The sequence below is a fragment of the Esox lucius genome, chromosome 5 (genome assembly GCF_011004845.1).
Source record: "Esox lucius isolate fEsoLuc1 chromosome 5, fEsoLuc1.pri, whole genome shotgun sequence".
Lineage (NCBI taxonomy): Eukaryota > Metazoa > Chordata > Actinopteri > Esociformes > Esocidae > Esox > Esox lucius.
The window spans coordinates 17,211,880-17,235,141 of record NC_047573.1 but is presented as its reverse complement, the minus strand read 5'-3'; the positions used below and the strand labels follow the sequence as shown (position 1 = coordinate 17,235,141).

The 23,262-nt window shown below is 40.8% G+C and overlaps 2 protein-coding genes and 1 long non-coding RNA gene across 4 annotated transcripts; 1 reads left to right on the top strand and 2 right to left on the bottom strand.

The window, feature by feature from the left end:
- Positions 1–391: 391 nt before the first annotated feature.
- sh3bp1 (SH3-domain binding protein 1) lies at positions 392–13,667 on the bottom strand. The gene is made up of 18 exons (XM_010895545.5): positions 13,435–13,667; positions 6,185–6,227; positions 5,707–5,811; positions 5,550–5,626; positions 5,346–5,457; positions 5,167–5,243; positions 4,935–5,022; positions 4,761–4,829; positions 4,548–4,638; positions 4,195–4,331; positions 3,976–4,084; positions 3,811–3,892; positions 3,619–3,699; positions 3,387–3,500; positions 2,996–3,093; positions 2,643–2,799; positions 2,178–2,536; positions 392–958 (listed from the first exon to the last, which is right to left on the bottom strand). Exons 1-18 carry the CDS (start codon positions 13,479–13,481, stop codon positions 702–704), a joined length of 2,103 nt encoding a protein of 700 aa, XP_010893847.1. The 5' UTR covers positions 13,482–13,667; the 3' UTR covers positions 392–701.
- Positions 13,478–14,806, top strand: LOC105025095. The gene is made up of 3 exons (XR_829104.3): positions 13,478–13,562; positions 14,030–14,211; positions 14,647–14,806. It is a non-coding gene; the product is annotated as an uncharacterized LOC105025095 (long non-coding RNA).
- Positions 14,807–15,655: 849 nt separating this feature from the next.
- On the bottom strand, positions 15,656–18,713 carry pdap1a (pdgfa associated protein 1a). Of its 2 annotated transcripts, none has more exons than XM_010895542.4 (6): positions 18,551–18,713; positions 17,858–17,940; positions 16,934–17,011; positions 16,621–16,745; positions 16,323–16,474; positions 15,656–16,165 (listed from the first exon to the last, which is right to left on the bottom strand). In XM_010895542.4, exons 1-6 carry the CDS (start codon positions 18,561–18,563, stop codon positions 16,131–16,133), a joined length of 486 nt encoding a protein of 161 aa, XP_010893844.1. In that variant the 5' UTR covers positions 18,564–18,713; the 3' UTR covers positions 15,656–16,130. The 2 variants fall into 2 exon arrangements, with proteins under 2 accessions (XP_010893844.1, XP_010893845.1); XM_010895543.4 differs by having other exon boundaries at positions 15,656–16,159; positions 18,551–18,712.
- Positions 18,714–23,262: the final 4,549 nt, after the last annotated feature.

Below are 23,262 nucleotides of genomic sequence, written 5' to 3'. Positions count from 1 at the left end.
CCCAAACGCTGAAATGGTACAACCATTAATTAAAGGTAAATTAAAATATTTTTTTGTATTGATGCATGGAGAAAACTTAAGGTTTTGATGAGAAAATCATAATTATTTCTCGATATGGCACCTTTTTTAAACTGATTGTTAATCATCTGAATGAATGGTTAACTGAGATTTTCTTTAATATATACCTCTTTCAATATTTGGAAGCTGTATTACTGTCAGTGTAGTGGACATTTGAATGGGTAAAATCAATGGAAGGATGGGCTGGATTGTGTCAGCTCTATTGGTGATTCCCTTTTTTATACTCTGTGAGGAAATGCATTGTCCTCCATTCATGTAAATGTACTAAAGATGATGTCAAGGATATATCTATAATGAGAAATGAAATAAAATGTTTTAATAAGCATGATCGTTAATACTTTATTTACATGTCTGTCAGAACATATTTCCACTTAAGCCATATATAAAACATTCTATACAACTGTAATACAGAACACACTAAATCACAACATCTAAACCACTGAAATTACTCAATTCATGCTGAATTGGCTTTGATCTGGAGCTTTGATATGCATTCCGATCCAGGTCTCACCACATTTAATATGAACAAACAAAAATTATAGTTTATTTGTACCGAGGCATCAGAAGCCCAGGAAAACATATTTATACATACTTAGATGTTCCTACACTCTATTCCTACACATTCACTGGGCTATAGAGGTCACCTGTTTACTCTCCAGTACTGGGGGTTTGGGAGGAGGGATTTTGGGAGGCCTGATTGGACCCTTTCTGCTTGGGGCCTTCTTGGGTGGGAGATTCAGTCCCTTGGGTGGACGTTGAGGCTGGGTTTCTGCTGCCTCTTTTGGGGCTGGAGGAGGTGGGACCTTTGGATTGAAGAATGCAACAACCACCTGCTCTTTCCCCTGGATGGGCTGCTTTTTTTGAAGGAAGGATCTTCTAGCTGTAAAGAGAGAATAATCAGAAACAGATATTTGGTCGTTGAGGACAGTTTAACAATAAGTCTTATTGGGGAAATATATGTACATCATTAGATTATTTGGGACATATCTCTGTGTGAAATGTAAACTAGCCTGTGATTTTGGCAGTCAATATTTTTCACAGCTATTTTAGATTTAAGACTTTGGTTATTTTTGCTCTACCAAAGATTGTAGGTGTTGTTAAAGGTGCAATACAGTCACATGAACACCCCATTTATATTGGTAAGCATTGTCTCAGACATGACCCCCCAATCCCATTCCCAGTCAAAATGAGATTCTGGTGTGCTCTAGGTAGGTTGAGCAGGGACATGCAATGTCCTCTCTGTTAAAACAGGCTACAGTGAGTTCTCAATCTTACTTTGTCCAATAAGTGTTTTGAAACATGCAACTTTTCAGCTCTAAGCATGGATTATCATGTAACCGGAGTGGTCAGTGTAGTCACTGTGTTTTCTTTCTTTTAAATAATTAATATTGACATTATCTCTTATTCACATCATTAACACATTAAAAAAGCCTTGTCTATCTACCATGGGCCTGTTGTCCAGAGTTTTTGGAGAATATTAAAAACTAAGAGTGAAGCAAGATGAAAATAGCTGCCAAAGATAACATTGTGGTTGTTCAGCAGTGCAGCAGTAATTTATTTGAACTGTATTGGCTTTGAAGCTGTTGGTTATTTTGGCTACTGCTGCTGTGATACATGGCTTCCTGTAAACTAAAGTATACTAAAGGGAACTGGTCTGAAACTTTCACTAGTGGACTGTGAAGCGGCCAAAAAAGTGACAAAATACTGGCTAAGCTAGTGGTTTTCATCCAATGGGAACTCTCAGGGGCACTCATCAGAAGCATATTCCTTTGTTTCATTTCACTTTACCTGTGAGAATGAAATGACCAGGCAAATCTGATTAGACTTGGCTAAACCACAACATATCTGCCTTTGTTTTATAGTTGAGTGAAAGAAGAGGCAGAAAAACAGTATTCTGTACCTCAAACCATTAAAAACAACAAACCTATATTTTATCAGAGACAGAGGAATGGCTAAGCTATAAATACAGGGTTAGCAGTGGGAAGCGGTATGCTAAGCTATAAATAAGAGGTTAGCATTGGGAACAAGTGCAAGTGGATAGCTTGGTAACGCATGAGTTCTGTGCTTAACAATGCATGGATGTGCGGAGGGTCACATACCTTTAAACGGTGAGTCGATCTTCATTACAGCTCTGGGGGAGTCCGGTGGGGCCTCTAGAATGGGTTCTAGTGAGCTTGGATCGGGGACAGGCTTTTGGGTCGGACTACAGCCAGACACAAGTGGTGGGGAGTGAAGCAAGGTGGGGCTAGGAGTCTGTTTGAGGCTGGGTGGTTGGGATGGGTTGTGAACCACAGCTGGGATGGTGACAGAGGATAGGCTCTGGGTCCGGACTAAGTCAGGGGTGAGGTGCGTTAGGTTTGAGCCTGGTAAGTCTGAGGCAGGATTCTCCCAGGTGGTGGTTCTACGAACAACAGAACCCGACTTGACAATGAAAGGGCCACTGTCCTGTGAGGCAGAGCTGAAGAGCAGACAGTCAGATAACACACTGCAAATAGGAAGTGAGTGAAGGAAGAAGGTTAAATGCCTTCTTCAATGAATGTTGCCGATGCCTGTTCGCATAGTACCTGCTTGGTTTACAGAGTGGTGGATGACAAGGAGAGGAGCAGGAAGAAGAAGAGGAGGTAGTGCTGGAGAGCCTCTCTTTCTGAGTCTCTGAGCATTCAGGTGTTGACAGGTGCAAGTCAGGCACCCCAGGAAGCTCAGGAACTTGAAAGTCCACCGCTGAAAAGGAACATAGACATACTTGACATAGCTGAACATAAAAATACCATCTAAAAGCCATAAGGGATCCAGGCAGCTCTTTCATCTACCATCTGCTATCTGCCTTGAATCGCATGCTTATCAACTAATCAAAAATACAACTCATCACCGCTCATCACAGACACAGGTAAAGTGAACACTGAAGATGGCAGTGTACCTTCTGGGAACAGGCTGCTAGAGTATTGTATAAGAGGTTCGACCACGGTCACGACCTGGACAGAGGAGGCAGACGCCATGTCCAACAAAGCAGCCTCCCTGGACATGTGAAGGGAAAGGTAGATGATGAGGGATTACAGAATCAGACAGGAGACAGTAATTAAAAGAAGAAAGAAAAGACATGAGAAAGTGAGAGTAAGTAGGAAACTAAGAAAAAAACTAAGGACAAGGAGAATCGTTTCACAATAGAACGATTCACAAGGAACAAAGCTAAGAGCTATGACAGACAGGTAGAGACAGAATGGTTCGGTTTCCTCTCTGAGAGTTACAACAGACCGGTAGACAGACAGGCAGTGTAGTTTCCCCTCGTCATTACGCAAGTTACTACCCACCCTTCCACGCGAGGCCACAGCAGATTGGGGCCCAGCACTATGGCGATGTTACTGGGACTCATCCGGTTAACCGCCTGCTGCTCTGAGAGACACGACAGGAACTGTACCAGGTACCTGAAGGGGAACAGGGCAGTGAGGGAAATATTCAGTCATAACAGATCTTAGCTTCTGATTTCACACAGGTACAGTTGTAGAACTAGGAGTGCTATCAGTTACAGACGGATGTACAAACCGGAGGTTGTTGTAGTTTTCCGATGGTAACTTCTTTAGCACAGCTTTAAACTGTGTAAGTTTGTCTTCCAGTTCTTTCTCCCTATGGAGGGGGGACCAGTGGAGGAGACATTTGATGAAGGGGGGGGGGGGGGGGTATGTAGACACCATGTACTGATATGTGCTTTTTAAGAGAACCAATTATGGATCTTACCCTGCTGCTTTAAACCAGTCATTGTAGAGGTCAAATGTCATGAGGGGTTCAGGAAGCTCTCTCAAGTAGGATTTCAAAGCCCCTTCACAGTAAAGGTGTACGTGCACTGTTAACACGTGAAACTTCAAAAGATTTACGGGGTAGAGTTCACAGGGACAGTCTTACCTGCAACTGCGTGAGGGTCAGTGAACTCGCTGTGGTTCACCACCCCTCTATCCAAACTGCTCTTCAGTTTCTTTACCACAGAGGCTGCTGCCGCCAGGCGAAACAGGCCCTGGGAGAGAGTTCAGTAGGGAATACAGTTTTGTTCAAAGGCTACAATTTTCCTCGGTCGTCATTGAAAGTCCTATTGTAGACACTATAGTAGGTAATCCCAGTCCTCACCTCTTCTCTCATGCCGGTGTGCAGAAGCATGTGGACACACTCCTGGATGGGAACGGCAATCTCCCTGCTGCTGTTGTACAAGTGACTCAGCAGGGGCTCCCCGTAAACCTTTCCGTTAGAGCTGTACTCCTGGGATTCTGTTTTAACACACACACTGGTGACACACTGGACAAACACTAAGAATTTGGGTTCCGCACATTGGATCGTGAGGATGTTCGATAGTAATAGCAAACAGTCCATGTTATATCGTTTTTCTTTTTTACAGAAAAACATGAAGGGGCCCTAAAATAATTACTTGCTAAAGCCGCCTGTTGCCGACTCCTGCTGTACATACAGACAGACACTCCGTTCACCTGTTTGGCTGTGGTTCTCTTTCAGCTCACTGATGTTTCGTTCAAGGAAGTCATGGGAGTTCTTATGATATTCTGCCTGTAGTTCCAGCAGCTGTGGAGATAGCACAACCCATCCCCATCAAGCCTAATACCTCACAGCTAAAAGCACAATCACTAAGATCGACAATTAACGGTATACTTTGAAAGGCAGGATAATAGATAAGTCACACTCACACGAATAAAATAGTTGGCATAGTCATCTTCTTTAGTGGCAAAGTGATAGAGATCTGCAGAATACTGGTCCTGCAGAGAACATACAGCGGCACAAACAGTTCATATTTAAGAGGCTGAAATCACCACATGAAAGTGTCCAAGTGTCTGAAACAGTTATATGTAACTATTCAACACCTTGATGCTTTCCAGTCTCCTCCAGGCCTCCTCCACCTCCTCCCTCAACCCGTCCTGCCTGGCCTGAGGGCCGGAACTGCCCAGCGACCTGACATTTCACAGGCATCCAGGATCAGAAGTGACCAGGCAAAAGATAATAGTGTCATGTAAAGGTAGTTGTTATGGATGTAAAAACGACAGAATGTCCTGTTCGGACAATATGTTGAATTCTAAAACAAAATAAGGGACCCACCTGTTTCGTGCACTGTGCCAGTCCATTGTGAGTTTGGCAAACAGCTTCTTGTTTTTGAGAATCTCCGGAAGGTCTTCCTACAGACAGAAGCAAAACTTGTATTAGCATGTAATACAAAAAAATTATCACAAAATACAATTTTAATCCTAGGGTATAAATATCTCTCAGGCATCCCTTACCTCGCTGAGTTTATTGAGGGGCTCCAAAACCTCCTTCTCCAGCTTCAGCTCAAAGTCAGCCAATGTGGATGCCAGGTGACTCTCCATGAAGCAACACATCTCTAACACTTTCCTATCAGTAAGAAAATAGGCCGACTGGTTACTTGATGAACGTTCAAGGGATAATTTGGATGCTTGAATGAATGGCTTGGTTGTTTAAAGTACCTGATAGAAGAGTCTGCGTCGAAGTCTTTAAAGCTCTCCGCCATGCTAACAGAGAGTAGCATTAGAGGGAGCTTTTTCTGGAGAGAGAGAGAGAGTTTCATCACAACAAACGGACGTTAAGTCACGGGTAAGGGTGAAAGAGAGGAGAGCCTGTTACCATTCGTTTCTCTGAGTCCAGCCCTAGCTGACTCTGTAGACAGGCCATCAGTTTCTTGTGGATAATCTGCGCTGCCCTCTTAGCTGGCTCCACCCGCTGCTCCACCTCAGGACAATGAAAATGAAAGATAAAGAGCACATCCTACAGCATAGGCTAAGAAAATGACAGATAAAGGGCACATTCTACAGCATGGGCAAAGTTAATGACATATAAAGGGCACGTCCTACAGCATGGGCTAAGTCAATGACAGATATAGGACACGTTCTATAGCATGGGCTAAGTCAATGACAGATATAGGACACGTTCTATAGCATGGGCTAAGTCAATGACAGATATAGGACCCATCCTATAGCATGGGCTAAGTAAATGACAGATATAGGACCCATCCTATAGCATGGGCTAAGTAAATGTTGGCTATTTATTGAGAATTCTCCATATTACGTAGTGAATTGATCCGTTGTTATCAGCTTTAACTTACCATAACCAGATCCTCTGTGAGAAGGTCAGTGGCATCCTGCGACCTATTTATAAGTTAAAAAAAACATTAAGGCCATATAGATTGCAGGTGTATGAGTAATTAGAATAATTTACATTAAGGCCATATAGATTGCAGGTGTATGAGTAATTAGAATAATTTACATTAAGGCCATATAGATTGCAGGTGTATGAGTTATTAGAATAAATTACATTAAGGTCTTATAGATTGCAGGTGTATGAGTTATTAGAATAAATTACATTAAGGCCATATAGATTGCAGGTGTATGAGTTATTCGGAAAAATTACATTAAGGCCACGTAGATTGCAGGTGTATGAGTAATTAGAACAAAAAATTTCTGTCAGCCTGTTCCAGGATGAGTTTCCTGCAGAGCTCAGAAAGTGACTGACAGATGTTAGTGAGCAAATAATTTTCTTCTTTTGGTTCCGTCCTCATGTTCTATACTTGATTCTGATTTGAAATCAAACAATTACTATGAGGTTAAAGTATGGATTTCCAGCTTTTGATTGAATGTTTCTTTTTGAGGGTATTTGTATACAGACTGAATTCACCATTTAGAAATGTTTACATTTTGTACACTGTATATTCTAGGCTTTGCATTATAGCTTTTGGAGTCTGCTATTGGTGGATGTCAATGTGATGACAAAAGAGGTCAAGGAAGCCAATATGGGGTTAAAGAATCCGATCAAATCAATCAGAAACATAGCCAAAACATATATTTCTGACTACTGTTTTTGGCTTTCCAAAAACAATAGTTTTGAATATAATTAAAAAGATGGAAAGTGCTGGTGAGCTGAGCAATCACAAATGGCCTGGTAGTTCAAGGAAAAACTCTACAGGGCATTATCAGAAAATGCTCATCATAATGAAGAAACAAAATTGTCAGACAGATCACTTTCCAAGAGGTAGAAGAGAATGTCAGCCATAACCGTCCGCAGATATCTCCACAACTACAGTACAAAAGCTACACTGCAATTGCAAACCACAAATTAGCCTAAAAAAACTGGAAGGCCAGGTTACTTTTTGCTAAAACATACGTAAAATAACCTTGAGACTTCTTAAAAAAAAAGGTATTGTAGACAGATTAGATAAAAGTTTATATTTACAAAGGTATAGCAAGAGGAAAGTGTGGTAAAAAAGAACTGCCAAAGTGTGATAACTCAACTGTGAAATATAGTGGAGGGGTTGTTATGGGCATGCACGCACGCTTGGGCACGCTTACAGTTGCTGCCACTGGAACTGGGTCAGATATCTTCATTGATATTGAAACTGCTGCAAGAAGCATTAGTTCTGATGTTTGCAGAAACATCTTGTCTGCTAGTGGTACCTTAAGTACCTCCTAACATATGTTACTTAATAATACAGCAAGACAAAGAACCCAAACACACTGCCAAAATGACAGAATGTTTCAGGGCCAAACTGGCCAAGAAAACTGCCAAATTTAAATCTGATTAAACATCCTTCATTTGTTGAAGATGAGGCAAAAAGACCCCAAAATAAGCAACAACTGAAGGTTATATCGCACAGAGGCCCTGAATGTAGTACTGTACTGCCCGCTGTTTTGAATAAGGCAGTTATTACAGATATGCATTACAATGCTAAAATAAAACCGGCACAACAAATACAGATTAACATATTTATTTGGTTCAGACAGGCTGGCTTCATGCCTAATAGAAACTTGCTCTTCAACTGTTTCTTAAATATAATATATTCAGTGTGGTCATCCAGTGTGGACCTTGCTGGAAAATATCTTTGACGGTACTATTTCAACGGTACTATTTATTTGCAGTCTGGCAGAAGCTGAAGATCAGAGACTTGTTCATTAAATCGACCCAACACTTATTTAAGAGCACCTGAGATAGAATGCACACCAACAATCACCATTGCTTCAATTCAACCATAATGAAGAGAGGAGACAGTGTTGCACATTGTTGTTACGGTAGGCTCCAGCCAATCAGAACCACCAGATCACGTTAATGGCAAAACATGCATGGTAATAACAAAGACTCCCCGAACAAAAGGTATCGATATGTGGAGAACATTCTCCTATAACTATCTCCATCCCAGATACAATAAGCTTGATAAATCTGTTTGATTTTCCTTCTTTGTCTATAGCATCAACTGGAATAAAAGAGAACTAAAGCATGTGTGGATACAGGACCCCTCTTTTTTGGAAAATATTCAAATTTAAGATACAGTCTGGATCTTTTGGGAATAACAAACCATTAGGGGTAACATATGTCATATGTTGTTTATATAAGCAGAATCTATAAGCAGAATCACTTTCATATCTCTGTTTGCAATGGAATTCCATGAAAGTGGTTTTGAAGAATCAGGACACATCTGCACATGACACAGTATTTTGGAGACCCACTATGGCCCAGTGGTGCCACTTCTACAACCACTGGCCAAAATATTCAGAATGCATCTCTAAAAATCCCTTTAAAAAATACACATGATTTAATTTAAAAGCTATACTCCTGAATCTATGTAATACTAACTTTATAACAATGATAGACACTAAAATTACATTATGGAGAATCCTAAATTTTTCTGGCTGAAAGTTTTAAGTTAACTTTAAATTGTATTGACAGTCATTTTACTTTTTACCCTTTTTTGGCACTCAGTTTACTTTCAGATTGATAGATAAGCTTGGGGGCATCCTTTTGCAAAACCAAAACCACATTAGGAACTAATGAGTTTGTACGTCGAAATCTTAGATGTGGTAATGTTTTTTGTTTTAGAAAACAGCTGCAGAAGACTGGGAACAAAATTGTATGTACATTTTTTTCCTTAGGCTCTAATCTGCACAGCTGGTCCAGAATTGTAGGGATCCTCTGTCAGGATCGGGAAGTTCCAAAAGACCCAGACACTCAGCTGATTATGTCAGGAGTCTCAAAGACTCTGGGAAGTCTGACTGTACCCCAAAAAACAAGTCTTAAACCTCTTTTGTCTTGATGAAGAACACTGAGGGCCCTACAGCTACATTTTGGTTTATCATATTCAATATATTCTGTGCAACAAATTGCCCACATTTGAAAATATCTAAGCAACACTTAACGAGACACTCTGGTTACATGATCATTCATCTTAAATCCGAGGAGTGCATTCCCCTGCCCCAAAAACCTCCAACACAATTTAACGTGATTTTGATTGGTGGTGATATGTCTAAGACAGAATGAGGTCACAATTCTTAGGTGAGATCTCATTTAAAAAATAAAAAAATCTAAAAAATTATTCACAACAGTTGCTAACTAACAGTAAAACAGTTAGAAAATAAAGCATTAACAAAAGGAATATGTAGTATTAACTGTCTTTTTCAATAGCAAACTGAAGGTTAAAATATATACAGGGAGTAAAAGTTCCCGATCAGTGTGCAGAGCTAAGACTATCAGCGTCTTGGAGTGTGTGGCATACATGTGTGTGGGGCCTGTGTTGGTTTCTGGAGGAGCTTGGCAATTTCAATTGGTTGATTGGTGTGAACCCGAGTGCAAACTTTGCTTCAACAATCTGTTTCCATAAAAAAAACGAATTTCGGATAACAACTAATATATCAAGATGACTAGGGCAAAGAAAATAAAAACTAACTTTCCAGACTCAGAAAATAGGAAAACCATAGAGCTGTGAATGTGTTGACAGATCATATCACCCACCACGTTCAGAAATGCATTCGTATTCATACATATCTCTCTAACACATGATGCAACTGCACTGAGCACTCATCTACAATTTCAGATCATACCGTCTATAACACAACCTCTAAATGTTGTTCCTATCACTTATAGGCGGATCTTAGCTTTCTCTCCCATGGGTGCTAACCGCGGAGGCCCCTCACTAGCAATAAGCCCCTCACTAGCAATAAGCCCCTCACTAGCAATAAGAAATAAGATAAACCTCTTGGGGCCCCTGTGACTGGCTGCCATGGGTGCCATGCCAAAATACATCTAAAAAGCCAGCCCAGTTCTGGAACAGCATTCTTTGGACAGATGAAACTAAGATCAACCTGTACCAGAATGATGAGAAGAAAAAAGTATGGAGAAGCATATCACATCCGAAGCATATCACATCATCTGTAAAACATGGTGGAGGCAGTGTGATGGCATGGGCATGTATGGCTTCCAATGGCACTAAAGGATGCCCCCATAAATTTGCATAAACACTACCATGGCAACCCACTCTCTTCCCTTTGTGTACATATAACACGGGTTTACACTTCACAATTTCGTGCTATGCATACGCCAAAGTACTTTTTTGCGTGCAGTTCAGACGCAATCTCCTCCAATTAAGAACAATGGTGAATAAATGCCATATTAAAGTTTTACCTTTACCCTTTTATGTTCTTTCAAGAAAAAGGTTAATCTACGGCTTTTAAATGATTAGTCACTCTTCTGGAAATCCATGCCTCGATGATGGTGATGTCAAATAGGTTTCAGTTAGTCCGTGTCAATGAAACGATTTTATTGACCACCATTATTATTAATGGGAGGAGATCGCGTCTCAACTGCACGCAAAAAATTACTTTGGCGTATGCATAGCACGACATTGTGTGAACCCGTGTTATATGTACACAAAAGGAAGAGAGTGGGTTGACCATGGACAGCTTAGTTTGAAAGAGTTGAAGCAAGCCTCAGAAAACTTACTTGAAATGTTCAAATTTAGTTGGTTTTACTGACCCAATAATTACATTTTGCATTGTGCCTAAAATGTTCATTTGCTGAAGGATTTTGTTCTTGCTCACAAGCTGACACAAATACTACTGATAGATCTGTAGATGAGCTCATCCGCTGACCGTCAGATGAGATCAACATCAAGTTAAAGTTGCTGCTTTGGGTTGCTGTGGTTTAGATAGGACGTTGGCCTGGCAGAAGACAGGGGGACTAATGTTAAGGTTTAACGCCCCCTCACTGAGAAACGCTTACCAGATCACCCTGTACTACACTGAAAAACGCTCATCAGATCAACCTGTACTACACTTAGTGGGATTTGAGGTGGTGATGGATAGACAGAGTGACAGAGTGAAAGAAAGAAAAACAAGAAAGAACAAGAAAACACCTGTTTTCTTTCGTTTTTTGTAGTGTGAAACATTTGAAATGAAAGAACATTAGAAAAAATTTAAGAAATAATAAGCCCATAAAAGTGTGCTTTCAAGTTTCAGCAGAAACCCAAAGAACAGTGTTACAGTATCGAAACAGCTGCAGAGTCACAACAACAGAAGACACTCCCAGGTCAAAGCCAAGTTTCATGATTATCATTAAAAGTTTTGTTCCTATATTTGCATTGTCTTCTATTTGAAACCTGTAACCATCTGTGTGAAAGTATGTATGAAATAATGAGGAAGTTCCATATTTTTGGTGTGTCAGTCTCATTTTGACTTTCCTGTCCCAACGGCTCCAGACAAAACCGTGTTTTAGTATAATTAGAGGTGTGTTTCAACTTTTGATTATTGCCTTACTTTTCTTCCATTTTATTTTTACCCCTTCCGGCCACTCTCCCCTCCCCAACCTAAAGATCTTAAGTGATGTCAGTGTGTGTTCCAATAGTTAATGTCAGAGTCAGTCTGAACAAAGTGAGAACAGTGTGTAGGTAGGTGCTCCTCTACTGTGGTTAGAGCAGTTGCAGCTACCCATGCTGGTTAGCAAGGATTATAAATAGTCTGAAACACATAAATGGCAGACAGACCTGCAAACACACAGCTTCTGTCTGTTGCAACCTGCTGCAGACACACTCAGCTACAAGCCAGGATATAACAACCAGACTTGGGCGTTCAGTGGCATATTGAAATAACATTATCTTTTTTGTAATTGATATTAGATGTTTCCTCACTAAAAAGTATGGACCAAACCCATATGGGTCATAGGTCAGGGAAGCTCTTGAACGCAGTTAGTGATGTGCCCGCAAATTTGCATCTACCCATATTGTCACAGACACACACAAAAGAGCAAATGGCCTTTTCCCCCAGCATTGTTTTTAACCTCCGCACAGTCGCTTTAGACAACCGCAGTATTATCACCCCCACCCTAAACCAACGATAACTTCGGTATGTTGGAAAATGAGGAGCAGACAGGTCATGGTTTTAAGTTAATTTGTAAATGTTAGAGGCAAGATTCTACACAGTGTACCTTTAAGACATGTAGTTGATTCTTCCACCCTCTGACAAAATGGTCTTGCTTAGCTTGTTTCATTTACAGTTGAGCATTTGTTAAACCTGGAATAACCTTCATCCCTGTGCTGAACATTTTCACTTACAGTATATTCAAGGTAGGGACTAACTACTTACTCTGCTTCTCTGAATAACCATAGCAATGGCTACACCTTTTAGCTGACATTAGCATGCTACTTTTTGTCACTCAAAACTTTAATTTTTATTTTCTGTGATGTAATCTCTCAAGTTGTCAGATAATATTATATAGTAAATATTTTATTTTAGTAAGATACTTATTAGTTATTGCAGAAGTAGCAGGGCCTCTTCCTGGTGTCCACATAAAACATCAAATGTTAAATAGTACATAGATCACTACCCAACAAGAACAGCTCAAGGACATAACATACCAATAAACAACAGTGGCAGGCAACATGAGCATGTGCAAAATAAGTTTAAATACAGTTTTTGTGATTAGACAATGGAAATTGTATGCATTGTTCTTGGCCTCTATTTACAATGACTATCTTGACACTGTGTTTCTGAGACTAATGCGACAACGTCTATGCCAATCAGTCTCCAGAGTTCTTGCTCTGAAGTTGATGCTCACCCACTTTAGAATGCTCTTAGCCCAGGGCTAAGGTGCGGTGTGAAGAGGCCTAAAGTAAGACATGAGGATCACTGAACATGTCATCTGTGACACCATCCTAAACAACCCCTACTTGTTAACAACTAATGATGATCACAAACTTTGTGGCAGTGTGGAGACACCTAACTGACCCTGTCCTACGCAGACCTCAGATGACAATACCAAAGAGGCACTCTTCTTAAGCGTAGAGGTTCTCCATTAACCCACTGGAGTTCATTATATAAAAAATATGAATAAAGGCTAGAACTAAACTGGAGTATAGAATGTAACAAAACAATACCACAGGTCACATAAACTACATTGTATTCCCTTTTCTTTATTGTTAGCTCTATTTTTGAAATTAAATACGGTAGGCTATTAACAGCTGTAAACAAATTTAATAAATTATTGAATTCACAACCCAAAAACAAAGTCCAGAACGGCACAGGAAACTAGCTTACTTACTTCCCCACAGATCCAAGCTGCTTCAAGAGGTTGAAAGATTTCAGCATGATTGCATCCAAGTCAACTGTCCTCCTACAAACTATCCCTTTGTCTTGACACCAGCCTGGACCTCCGTCAAGTCTTGCTGGGTCAGTGTGTTTTATTTCATTGAGCAGGTACAACTACAAGTGTTTTCCTTATGTGTGATGTTAGTGTGCTGTGACTGTTTACCGCCTATCAGTCTCACTGGTCTGAAAAAAAGAGGAAGTTACTTCAGCTGATCTGTAGGGGGAAGAGTTTTTTTCTTTGCATCACATTAAGAAAAAAAACACTATCTATATATGTATCGGAGTCATAGTGTAGATAAATAGTAAATAATAATCTGCCTAGATGGTAATCTGCATATTGAACTGAGGATGTGTTGGTTTAGGATGCACTAGACATAGATAATGGGGTAAGGGCTCTGTCTTTTTGTAGCCTGTAACAAGGATTTGCGAAAGCACACAATATCTAACAATGTATATTAAAAACACTAACTTACTACAGGCCTGTCGTTTCCAAAATCAGTCCCCTCTCCTTCAATATTTTGATTTATGCATTATATTTTGGATTACAGGAGAATCTGAATGCAGTGCTTCCTTTGATATATGGGTGATCTGTCACATCATGGCTTCTGTTGCCTCTGCTTCTGTAAATGGAAGCAGTGCATCCACAACCACTCAGGATCAGGATGTGAGAAAGAGAAAAGGGGAAACACCATCTATGGAAGTCTGCATGCTACTTCTGATACTGACTCTAGTAAGTAGGATGAGTGGTGAACATTGAATAATATCGTATTCATATTTTTGCTTAGGCTTATGACAGTTTAGACAAACCACTAATTAATCAAATACAGACTGCATGCTGGCCTAAAACTGTCCAGTGTACAGTAGACATTAGTGTACTAGGCCTATGGGCAGATTAGCAGTTAGAGCCTCATCAAACACTACAGCCTGGTGGCCATAATGAAAAAGCAAACCTATCTTCACCAGTATGGGATGAAGGATATTTTGGTAGATAGTGTTGGGTTGTTATTAAGAAATAACTTGGAGTCATCGGGTCTTACACTCTACAGAATAATCAATTGTTCTACCTATGTTTGTAAAATTCTGGACAATTTATTTCCTGAAATTCACCACTGAGAATTCAAATTTTTTGCTCATATCCTCCTGGTTCTGGGAATCATACATCCAGGAATCTGCAACCCAACTGACACTCCAGTGACAAAGCCTTACGTTGAAACTGAAATTAATTAGTTCCACCAGATGTCCCAAAGCACCAGGTGAAAATTACTGTATACCGTAGATAGGCATCCATCTTGTCAAATGACGTGTGTTCAGAGTTGAGTGGAATATTCCAGAAATGTACTACAAGTTTAATACATAAAAACAAAGATACTAAAAACAATGCACATATTCATTTCTCTATTAATGTATTTATTTCTATACAACAAATCAATTCAAATACAAATTAAAGAACTATCTAACCAATCCTTTCATTCCTGGAGAGTCCATTTTACATTAAAACACTTTGTATATACTGTATGTTTTTAAGAGAGAAATTAGTGTCGGCCAGCTCCATTCAGTGAATATTGCTTTCCTGTTCAAGGCATTTCAGGTTCCAACCATCACACTACAGCATTGTCATGACTCAGACAGTGACTTGGTCCTGTGTAAACTGTCAAAGGCAACAAAATAATGGTCCCTTATCAAGAGAAACAAGCTAAACTTAGCCATAGCAGAGAGAAAGACTTACAGTAATAGAGCAGCAATGCCTTCTTTCCATATTATTAATGTGAAGTGTAATTGTTTTTGTTTATTCCATGTTATTAATGTGAAGTGTAATTGTATATACCAGTTTATACTAACAGAAACAGTCAGATGACCACTCCAACACATTGATTAAGCCCAGTACTTTGAATAAGACTTGGCAGAAACACCAATGCATTTAACTGAATAGAGTAAAAACTCCAGAAACTTCAAAACCTAAACCTGATACCTCTAGCAACATTACGTCCGACTGATCATTTTATTAATTTTTTTTATGAGACACTGCTGCTTATAAAACCCCTCTCACATCTTTCCTATGGAGCCAAAAGCCTTTGAACTTTTAGGTCGTGAATGAAGACACAGCTGGTAGAGACAAAGGCCCAACAAGAAAATAATACATATAGATATCCGTTATATTGTGGATCTTATTAGTGTTTCTCCATGAAAAAACACCTTTTCCTGATTCACCTTCTTAAAACAGGTCATAAGAAAGTATATAAACCCATCCTCATCCTCCCCTAACAACTCCCATTCATAAGTAAACTGTGTTAAAATGTAAAAAAAAAAAAAAGAATATTCAAAGAACTATCTCCAGCAGCTTTAGAATTAGAACACAGGGGAGGAGTGAGGAGGGAAGACACCAGAATATACCTGCTGTTGTGACCTCAGAGGAATTCAGAGGAACTAAACAGGCAAAACCAAAGTGCACATTTCCACCTTCTCACCCCTTTCCTGTCTCCTCCAAAATGCCCGGCTCACACCCTTCATCAGAAATGAAAGGCCAAAGCCCAAGCACACGGTACCCCTGAGCTGGCAACCCTCGTATTGGTCCCTCCCCTCCCTCACAGTCTTCTCTGTCTCCCTCTCCTCCCCAGAACGTTTTCCAGGTCCAATCCTCAGAAGACCGGACTAACGCTTGGACTTGGATTCTTCCGCCTCTTTTTCTAGTAAAAAGTCAGACAAAGACACAGTCGATTAGCCACAGAATTCAAAAGAAGAAACCACAATCTGAACACTTAACAGTGAATATTGTCTCCGATCACCCGTTTGCCCTGGCAGACTAAAAAGAACAAAACACAAGCAGTGTGACTTCTCCTGCACCTTTTCTAAGCTCATCCCTCTTCTTTTGTGCGTCCTCTCTCTGCTTCTTGATAATGGCCAGCCTGGCGAGGTCAGCTCGGGCTTGGTCAGTTTTCCCTTCCAGGTGAAGCTTCATATAACGCTCCTTCGCTTTCTGCTTCTCAATCTCCTCTCTGAGACAGATAAACAGGGCCATTCAAACAGTGTCTTGCTTTCAGGATTGAATAAGACTCCAGTTTTACCGGTAATGAGTGACTTCAAAAGTTCCATATTAGGGATAGGTAACTGGCTTGAGACTTGAAGGAGAAAAGATTCCCACCTCTCTCTGCGTGACAGCTCTTTGGGTGCATTGACATCTAGTTCCGTCACCTTCTTACTCTTCTGGGATATGCGGTTGGGATTCTCAATCTCGATTAAGCCTTCCACCCCACTCTTCTTTTTGTTCTGTAATAACAGACAAAACATTGACCCAGGTCAACATCTCAGATCTGAATAATGCAGTCATGGAAGGTAGGCGACACTTGCAATAGAAGTAAGAACATCTTGACCAGCCACACCTACACCCAGTTAACATCTCTGGTTTCTTGATGGATAGCCTGGAATCAGGCATTCAAATCAGTGTCTTTACTCACAACATCCTCCTCGTCACTACTGCTGTCGTCAGAGCCTGATGACTTCTCCTCCTCCTTCTCTATTCCGCCATTCGCCTCCTATTACACACACACACACACACACACACACACACACACACACACACACACACACACACACACACACACACACACACACACACACACACACACACACACACACACACACACACACACGTCTACTTTAAATACATTACAGAAACCCCTTGAGAGTGTGTTTCTGTGTGTGTAAATACACATTAATGCTACTACACGGATCAAGCATACAGAAAAACATTTCATATGTTTTTAAGTGAATCGGTCAACTGAAATAAAGCGATTAAGAACAATTTAAACTTGGAGAGAAATATGCTTTTTGTGAGTATGAAAAATGTTTGCAATCTTTTATTATAGCTCATGAAACATTATATTCTATTATTAATCCAGTCTTTGTGTTTGTGTATATATACACACACAACCCTACCATTACCATCATATATATATACACACACACAGACACACCTTTGTTCAGTACAGCCAAATCAGCTGCCATAGCTTGAGCAGCCAGACTACAGATAATAACTGAATTCACCATACTAGTTCTCAGCAGATGTTTACATAGTTTGGAAGGGTAGTTGGAATAAAAAAAAATATGCGTAAAGATCCAGTATCACATTTTGCTGCTAGGTTTTATGGGGATTATGACATGATTACTATTTAAGTCTATACAAACAAGGAGCTACAAACATGAAAGAAGCATCCCTCTCTGTACAAGTGTTTTCTGAATATTTCCTTGTTATCAGAGTTCTATTGGCAACTGCTAAAAACTTCAGATGAAAAGGCTCATATATTTCTTTGTAAAGCCCTGTAATACTATCCTCTATAATAGAGTTGAGAGATATTACTATCCATGAGTCCTGTGCTCACCAACTCTCTCTGTGCTTTCATTTGTCTGTCAATCTCTTCTGGGTTGCTGAACTGCTTTCCCCGGCCCTTGTGACCTTTTTTACCTGAAAAGAGAGTTAAAAGACATGTAGGAGATCCCATTGAGCAGGAGATGAGTCAGACATGACGTTCACTGCGGCATGATGGTTAAGGATATTAGAATCCAATCCATATTTTAAGTAAAAGTGACTGACCTAACCACTAAACTGCCATTATACATTTGGGAATAACTAAACAATTACCACATGAGAGGCAGTAAATGCATGCCAAGAGTAATAACACTATGAATGTAACATCCAATTCATCTGGTGCACATGCCATGGGGGTGTTAGCCAGACAATTTAGCTAGCATTAAGTCGCTAGCGACAATCCATAACTGGGAAGCTAGTTTAGCTATGAGTTGTACAGTTTAGTAAGAGTTGTACGTCATTAGTTGAATACATCTGATAAATATTAACGTAGTTCTCTAGCTAGCTGGTTAACTATAGGTAGCCGCTAACTACGTCAGTTATCTCACGAAACAGCGACACGCTTTCCAATTAGCTTATGTACTGTAGTTATGCTAGCTATATTTTTGTGCTAACATTACGGTAACAGGCAAGTGTAGCATCACGTTCAGCTAGCTAACCAGCTACATTTGATATGTTGGCAATAACAACGGCGTAGGATACTCACCGCCTCTGGGCATATTTGGTATAAGAAATCGAACAACTAACACAGAAAATATATATAAATATATATATGTTCACTGTTTTCAGCAAAAACAGAAGGTCTCTTTCCCTAAAAAGGCCTTCGCTACACCGTCCTTATCTCGCGTTACCTTCTACCCGCTTCCTGAGAGTAACAAGAGTTAAGGGCAGTGCAATGATGCAATACCCAGCCAATCGGTACACAGGGATTTTGACAGACTTGTCAAAAGACCATTCCTATCAGGAACATACATGTACAGAGTGGACGCAAAGTAAGAATAGCTTATGAAAACGTGGGTCTGTAATTGCGTTGTATGAAGCTCCGCCCTGATTACTTCATGGCGCGTTCCATTTGTACTCGGAGGTAGTGGTTGCCAAACGAGGCTTCATTAGCGTAATTTTAGCAGCAGCATATTATTTTCACTTCCATTAAAATATGTAATTTAGATAAGATTCAATGGGCTGAAAATATTTGAATGTCTGTATATTGTCTATATTTCATCAATCTGCTTAAGTAACAGCTAATGATGGCCAACTGCAGTTAGTAATTAATGTATGTTACATTAATGTAACATTAACCAATGCTGAACATCTGATTTGACTAAAATATCAACTTCACTATATACCTGGATATTCCTTGCCTGTCAGAAATGCCAGTGAACTCTGTCGGGGAACTGTGAGGCATTTCCCTCATCCCTTTATTTTCTGTTGCAGCTCGGAGTTCTCTTTCTCGCGGGTTTTAATCATGTTTAAGATTGGTGGTGATTGCCACAGTAGCGAACAACCTTCCTACATACATCGTATTTCGCGACTTAATGTACAGCTGTAAAATATATCCACACGACGCTTCTCTTTCGTTCAGCCATGGCATTCATGCATGCAATGAATGTAAGCTTGTATCTCAGATTGGCGGTTGGCGTCGGTAGTCAGGGTGCGCGCCGCGCTGTGTGCGCGCAACGCGTATGTTCGTTGTATGAGTACAGTCACAAGCAACAGTAGAGCTCTAGAAGCACTTTTCATGATTTCCGAGCTTTGTTTGAACAGAGTGACAGTTCTACTCTTTGATGAAATGGGTAAAACCTAGAAGAGTGAAACTGAAACTGGTATCGATCCTATTGACGCTAGAATCGATCTTCAAAAACGACACCTTGTTTCTGTAGTATTGATATTTTGGGATCGATCCGCCCACATCTATTGGAAAGACTGTAGCAGTCAAGGCAGGACCGTGTATATAAGGCACTAAAGCGTCACACCTGGGTTTGTCAGATGGGGATGAGGGTAAACAGTTTACATGGGTTCCTGCACGTGTAGGGGTTGAGGGGAATGACACGGTGGATGGTTTGGCTGAAAAAGCCAATAAAACAGAAACTGTGGAAATTTTGGTTCCGATAAGTATGGCAGAAGCTAAGGCTCTAATCTGGTCTAAAATAGTTGAAATGTGGCAGATATGTTGGGAAAGGGAGACACAGAATACAAGGGACGGTTGGAGCGGGTGGATTGCTGGAATGGCCAGGAGGGAGGAAGTCGTTTTTACTAGGTTAAGAGTTGTGCACTGTGGGTTGAATAAGTATTTACTGTACATATTATGTGTAAGCATATTTCAGGTAGATGTGACTTTTGTAATAATATTGAGTCGGTGGAACATGTGGTGTTTGAGTGTCAGAACTATGAGAGGGAAAGGCCTAAGACTAGAAAGAGCATAAGAAGGTTAGGGAATTATCTTAGGGACTTACTGGGTCAATCATCAAATCATTAGTGCACTTTTATGTGGGACACCAGACTGGCAGACAGGATATCATTTTCTATCTCTGGTCCACACTCCAGTACAGTAGGTGGCGGTAATGCATCTTCGAAGTTGGATGCCAACCATCGTTAAACATTGAAGTAGAAGAAGAAAAAGAAGAAGAAGTGCAAGAGGCTGCATGGGCTCAAAATACTATAAATAGTAATGGGACAGCACTTTGGACATTATCATGTTACGACACTGAAAATGTTGCACACTATTGTGGGTTGTAGATTTTTTATTTTAACTCGCTAGTTCTTTACTTTATTTGTGGCCAAGACAGGGACCGGCTGCCTGATTTATATGTCTTGCAGGCTCTTGCCCTACAGAGTGGATGAGAGGTAATTGTCAAAAATAATCTGAAGACGAAGTTGTGTTATTGTTTAAGTTAATTATGTTAAACATTAGAGGTAGGATTCTACAGTGTTATTTTACAGCGTTATCACATTTATTTACATCAGCAGTTGTCACAAAGTGCTTTTACAAAACACCCAGCCTGAAACCCCAAGGAGCAAGAAACAACAGTGTTGAAGCACAGCAGCTAGGAAAAACTCCCTAAGAGGGGCCATAATTTAGGAGGCTCACCAGGTTCGGAGGGGTGACCAGTCCTCTGGCTGTGCCGTGTGAAGATTTCAGGAGTACAAGTTTTAATGATTTATGAATGCATGAGTCTATAAAACCTGATCCAGGTCAGAAGCATGGCCAGATGACCAGGACACACACCCCCGCCAGGTTGTCCCTGTCCTTGTCCGTCTGCCAAGCATTGCCAAGAATCAACCAAAGGGACACCAACCAACCGCAACTACCCTGAAATCAGGGCCTAGCACAGCCAGCAGAGATCACCCCAATTGTACAATGGGTGTAACGGAGAGACAACAACAAGCCAGTGATTCCGCCCCCAAATGACGTCGGAGAGAGGGCATCCCAGCGCAATGACAGCGGCAACACTGTAGAAATGACACTTTCCTACAATGTAAAGTAGTGAGTGTTCAGCTTGTATAACACATTTGCTGTCCCCTCCAAATAATTCAACACACATCCATTAATGTCTAAACCGCTGGCAACAAAAGTGAGTACACCCCTAAGTCAAAATGTCCAAATTGGGCACAATTAGCCACTTTCCCTCCCCGGTGTCATGTGACTCGTTAGTGTTACAAGGTCTCAGATGTGTTAAATTTGGTGTCATCACTCTCACAGCCTGTCAGTGCTCAGACCATACGCCGCACACTGCATCAAATTGGTCTGCATGGCTGTTGTCCCAGAAGGAAGCCTGTTCTAAAGATGATGCTCAAGAAAGCCTGCAAACAGTTTGCTGAAGACAAGCAGACTAAGGACATAGATTACTGGAACCATATCCTGTGGTCTGATGAGACCAAGATAAACTTATTTGATTCATATGGTGTCAAGCGTGTGTTGTGGCAACCAGGTGAGGAGTACAAAGATAAGTATGGCCTACCTACAGTCAAGCATGGTGGTGGGAGTGTCATGGTCTGTTCACTGAGGGAACCACAAATGCCAACATGTACTGTGACATACTGAAGCAGAGCATGATCCTCTACCTTTGGAGACTGGGCCGCAGGGCAGTATTCCAACATGATAACGACCACAAACACACCTCCAAGACGACCACTGCCTTGCTAAAGAAGCTGAGGGTAAAGGTGATGGACTGGCCAAGCATGTCTCCAGACCTAAACCCTATTGAGCATCTGTGGGGCATCCTCAAATGGAAGGTGGAGGAGAGCAAGGTCTCTAACATCCACCAGCTCTGTGATGTCGTCATGGAGGAGTGGAAGAGGACTCCAGTGGCACCCTGTGAAGCTCTGGTGAACTCCATGCCCAAGACGGTTAAGGCAGTGCTGGAAAATGTTGGTGGCCACACAAAATATTGACAATTTGGGCCCAATTTGGACATTTTCACTTAGGTGTGTACTAAGACAGCAAAGTAATTGGACAAGTAATTGGACAATAAACACAAAAGCTGTTTCATGGACAGGTGTGGGCTATTCCTTCATTATTTGTTCATCAATTAAGCAGGTAAAAGATCTGGAGTTGATTCCAGGTGTGGCATTTGCATTTGGAAGCTGTTGCTGTGAACCCACCACATGAGGTCAAAGGAGCTCTCAATGCAAGTAAAACAGACCATCCCTAGGCTGCAAAAACAAAATCCATCATAGAGATAGCAGGAACATTAGGAGTGGACAAATCAATAGTTTGGTACATTCTGAGAAAAACATAGACTGGTGAGCTCTGCAACACAAAAAGGCCTGGACGTCCACGGAAGACAACAGTGTTGGATGATCGTAGGAACCTTTCCATGGTAAAGCAAAACCCTTTCACAACATCCAGCCAAGTGAAGAACACTCCCCAGGAGGTAGGCATATCATTATCCAAGCCTACCATAAAGAGAAGACTTCACAAGAGCAAATACAGAGGGTTCACCGCAAGGTGCAAACCATTCCTAAGCCTCAAGAATAGAAAGGCCAGATTAGACTTAAACAAAAATACATTTAAAAAAGCCAGCCCAGTTCTGGTACAGCATCCTTTGGACAGATGAAACTAAGATCAACCTGTACCCGAATGATGGGAAGAAGAAAGTATGGAGAAGCATATCACATCCAAAGCATATCACATCTTCTGTAAAACACGGTGGAGGCAGTGTGATGGCATGGGCATGCATGACTTCCAATGCCACTGGGTCACTAGTGTTTATTGATGATGTGACAGAAGACAGAAGCAGCTGGATTAATTCTGAAGTGTATAGGGATATATTGTCTGCTCAGATTCTGCCATATTCAGCAAAGTTGATTGGAGCGCACTTCATTTTACAGATGGACAATGACCCAATACATACTATGAAAGCAACCCAGGGTTTTTTTTATGCAAAGAAGTGGAATATTCTGCAATGGTCAAGTCAA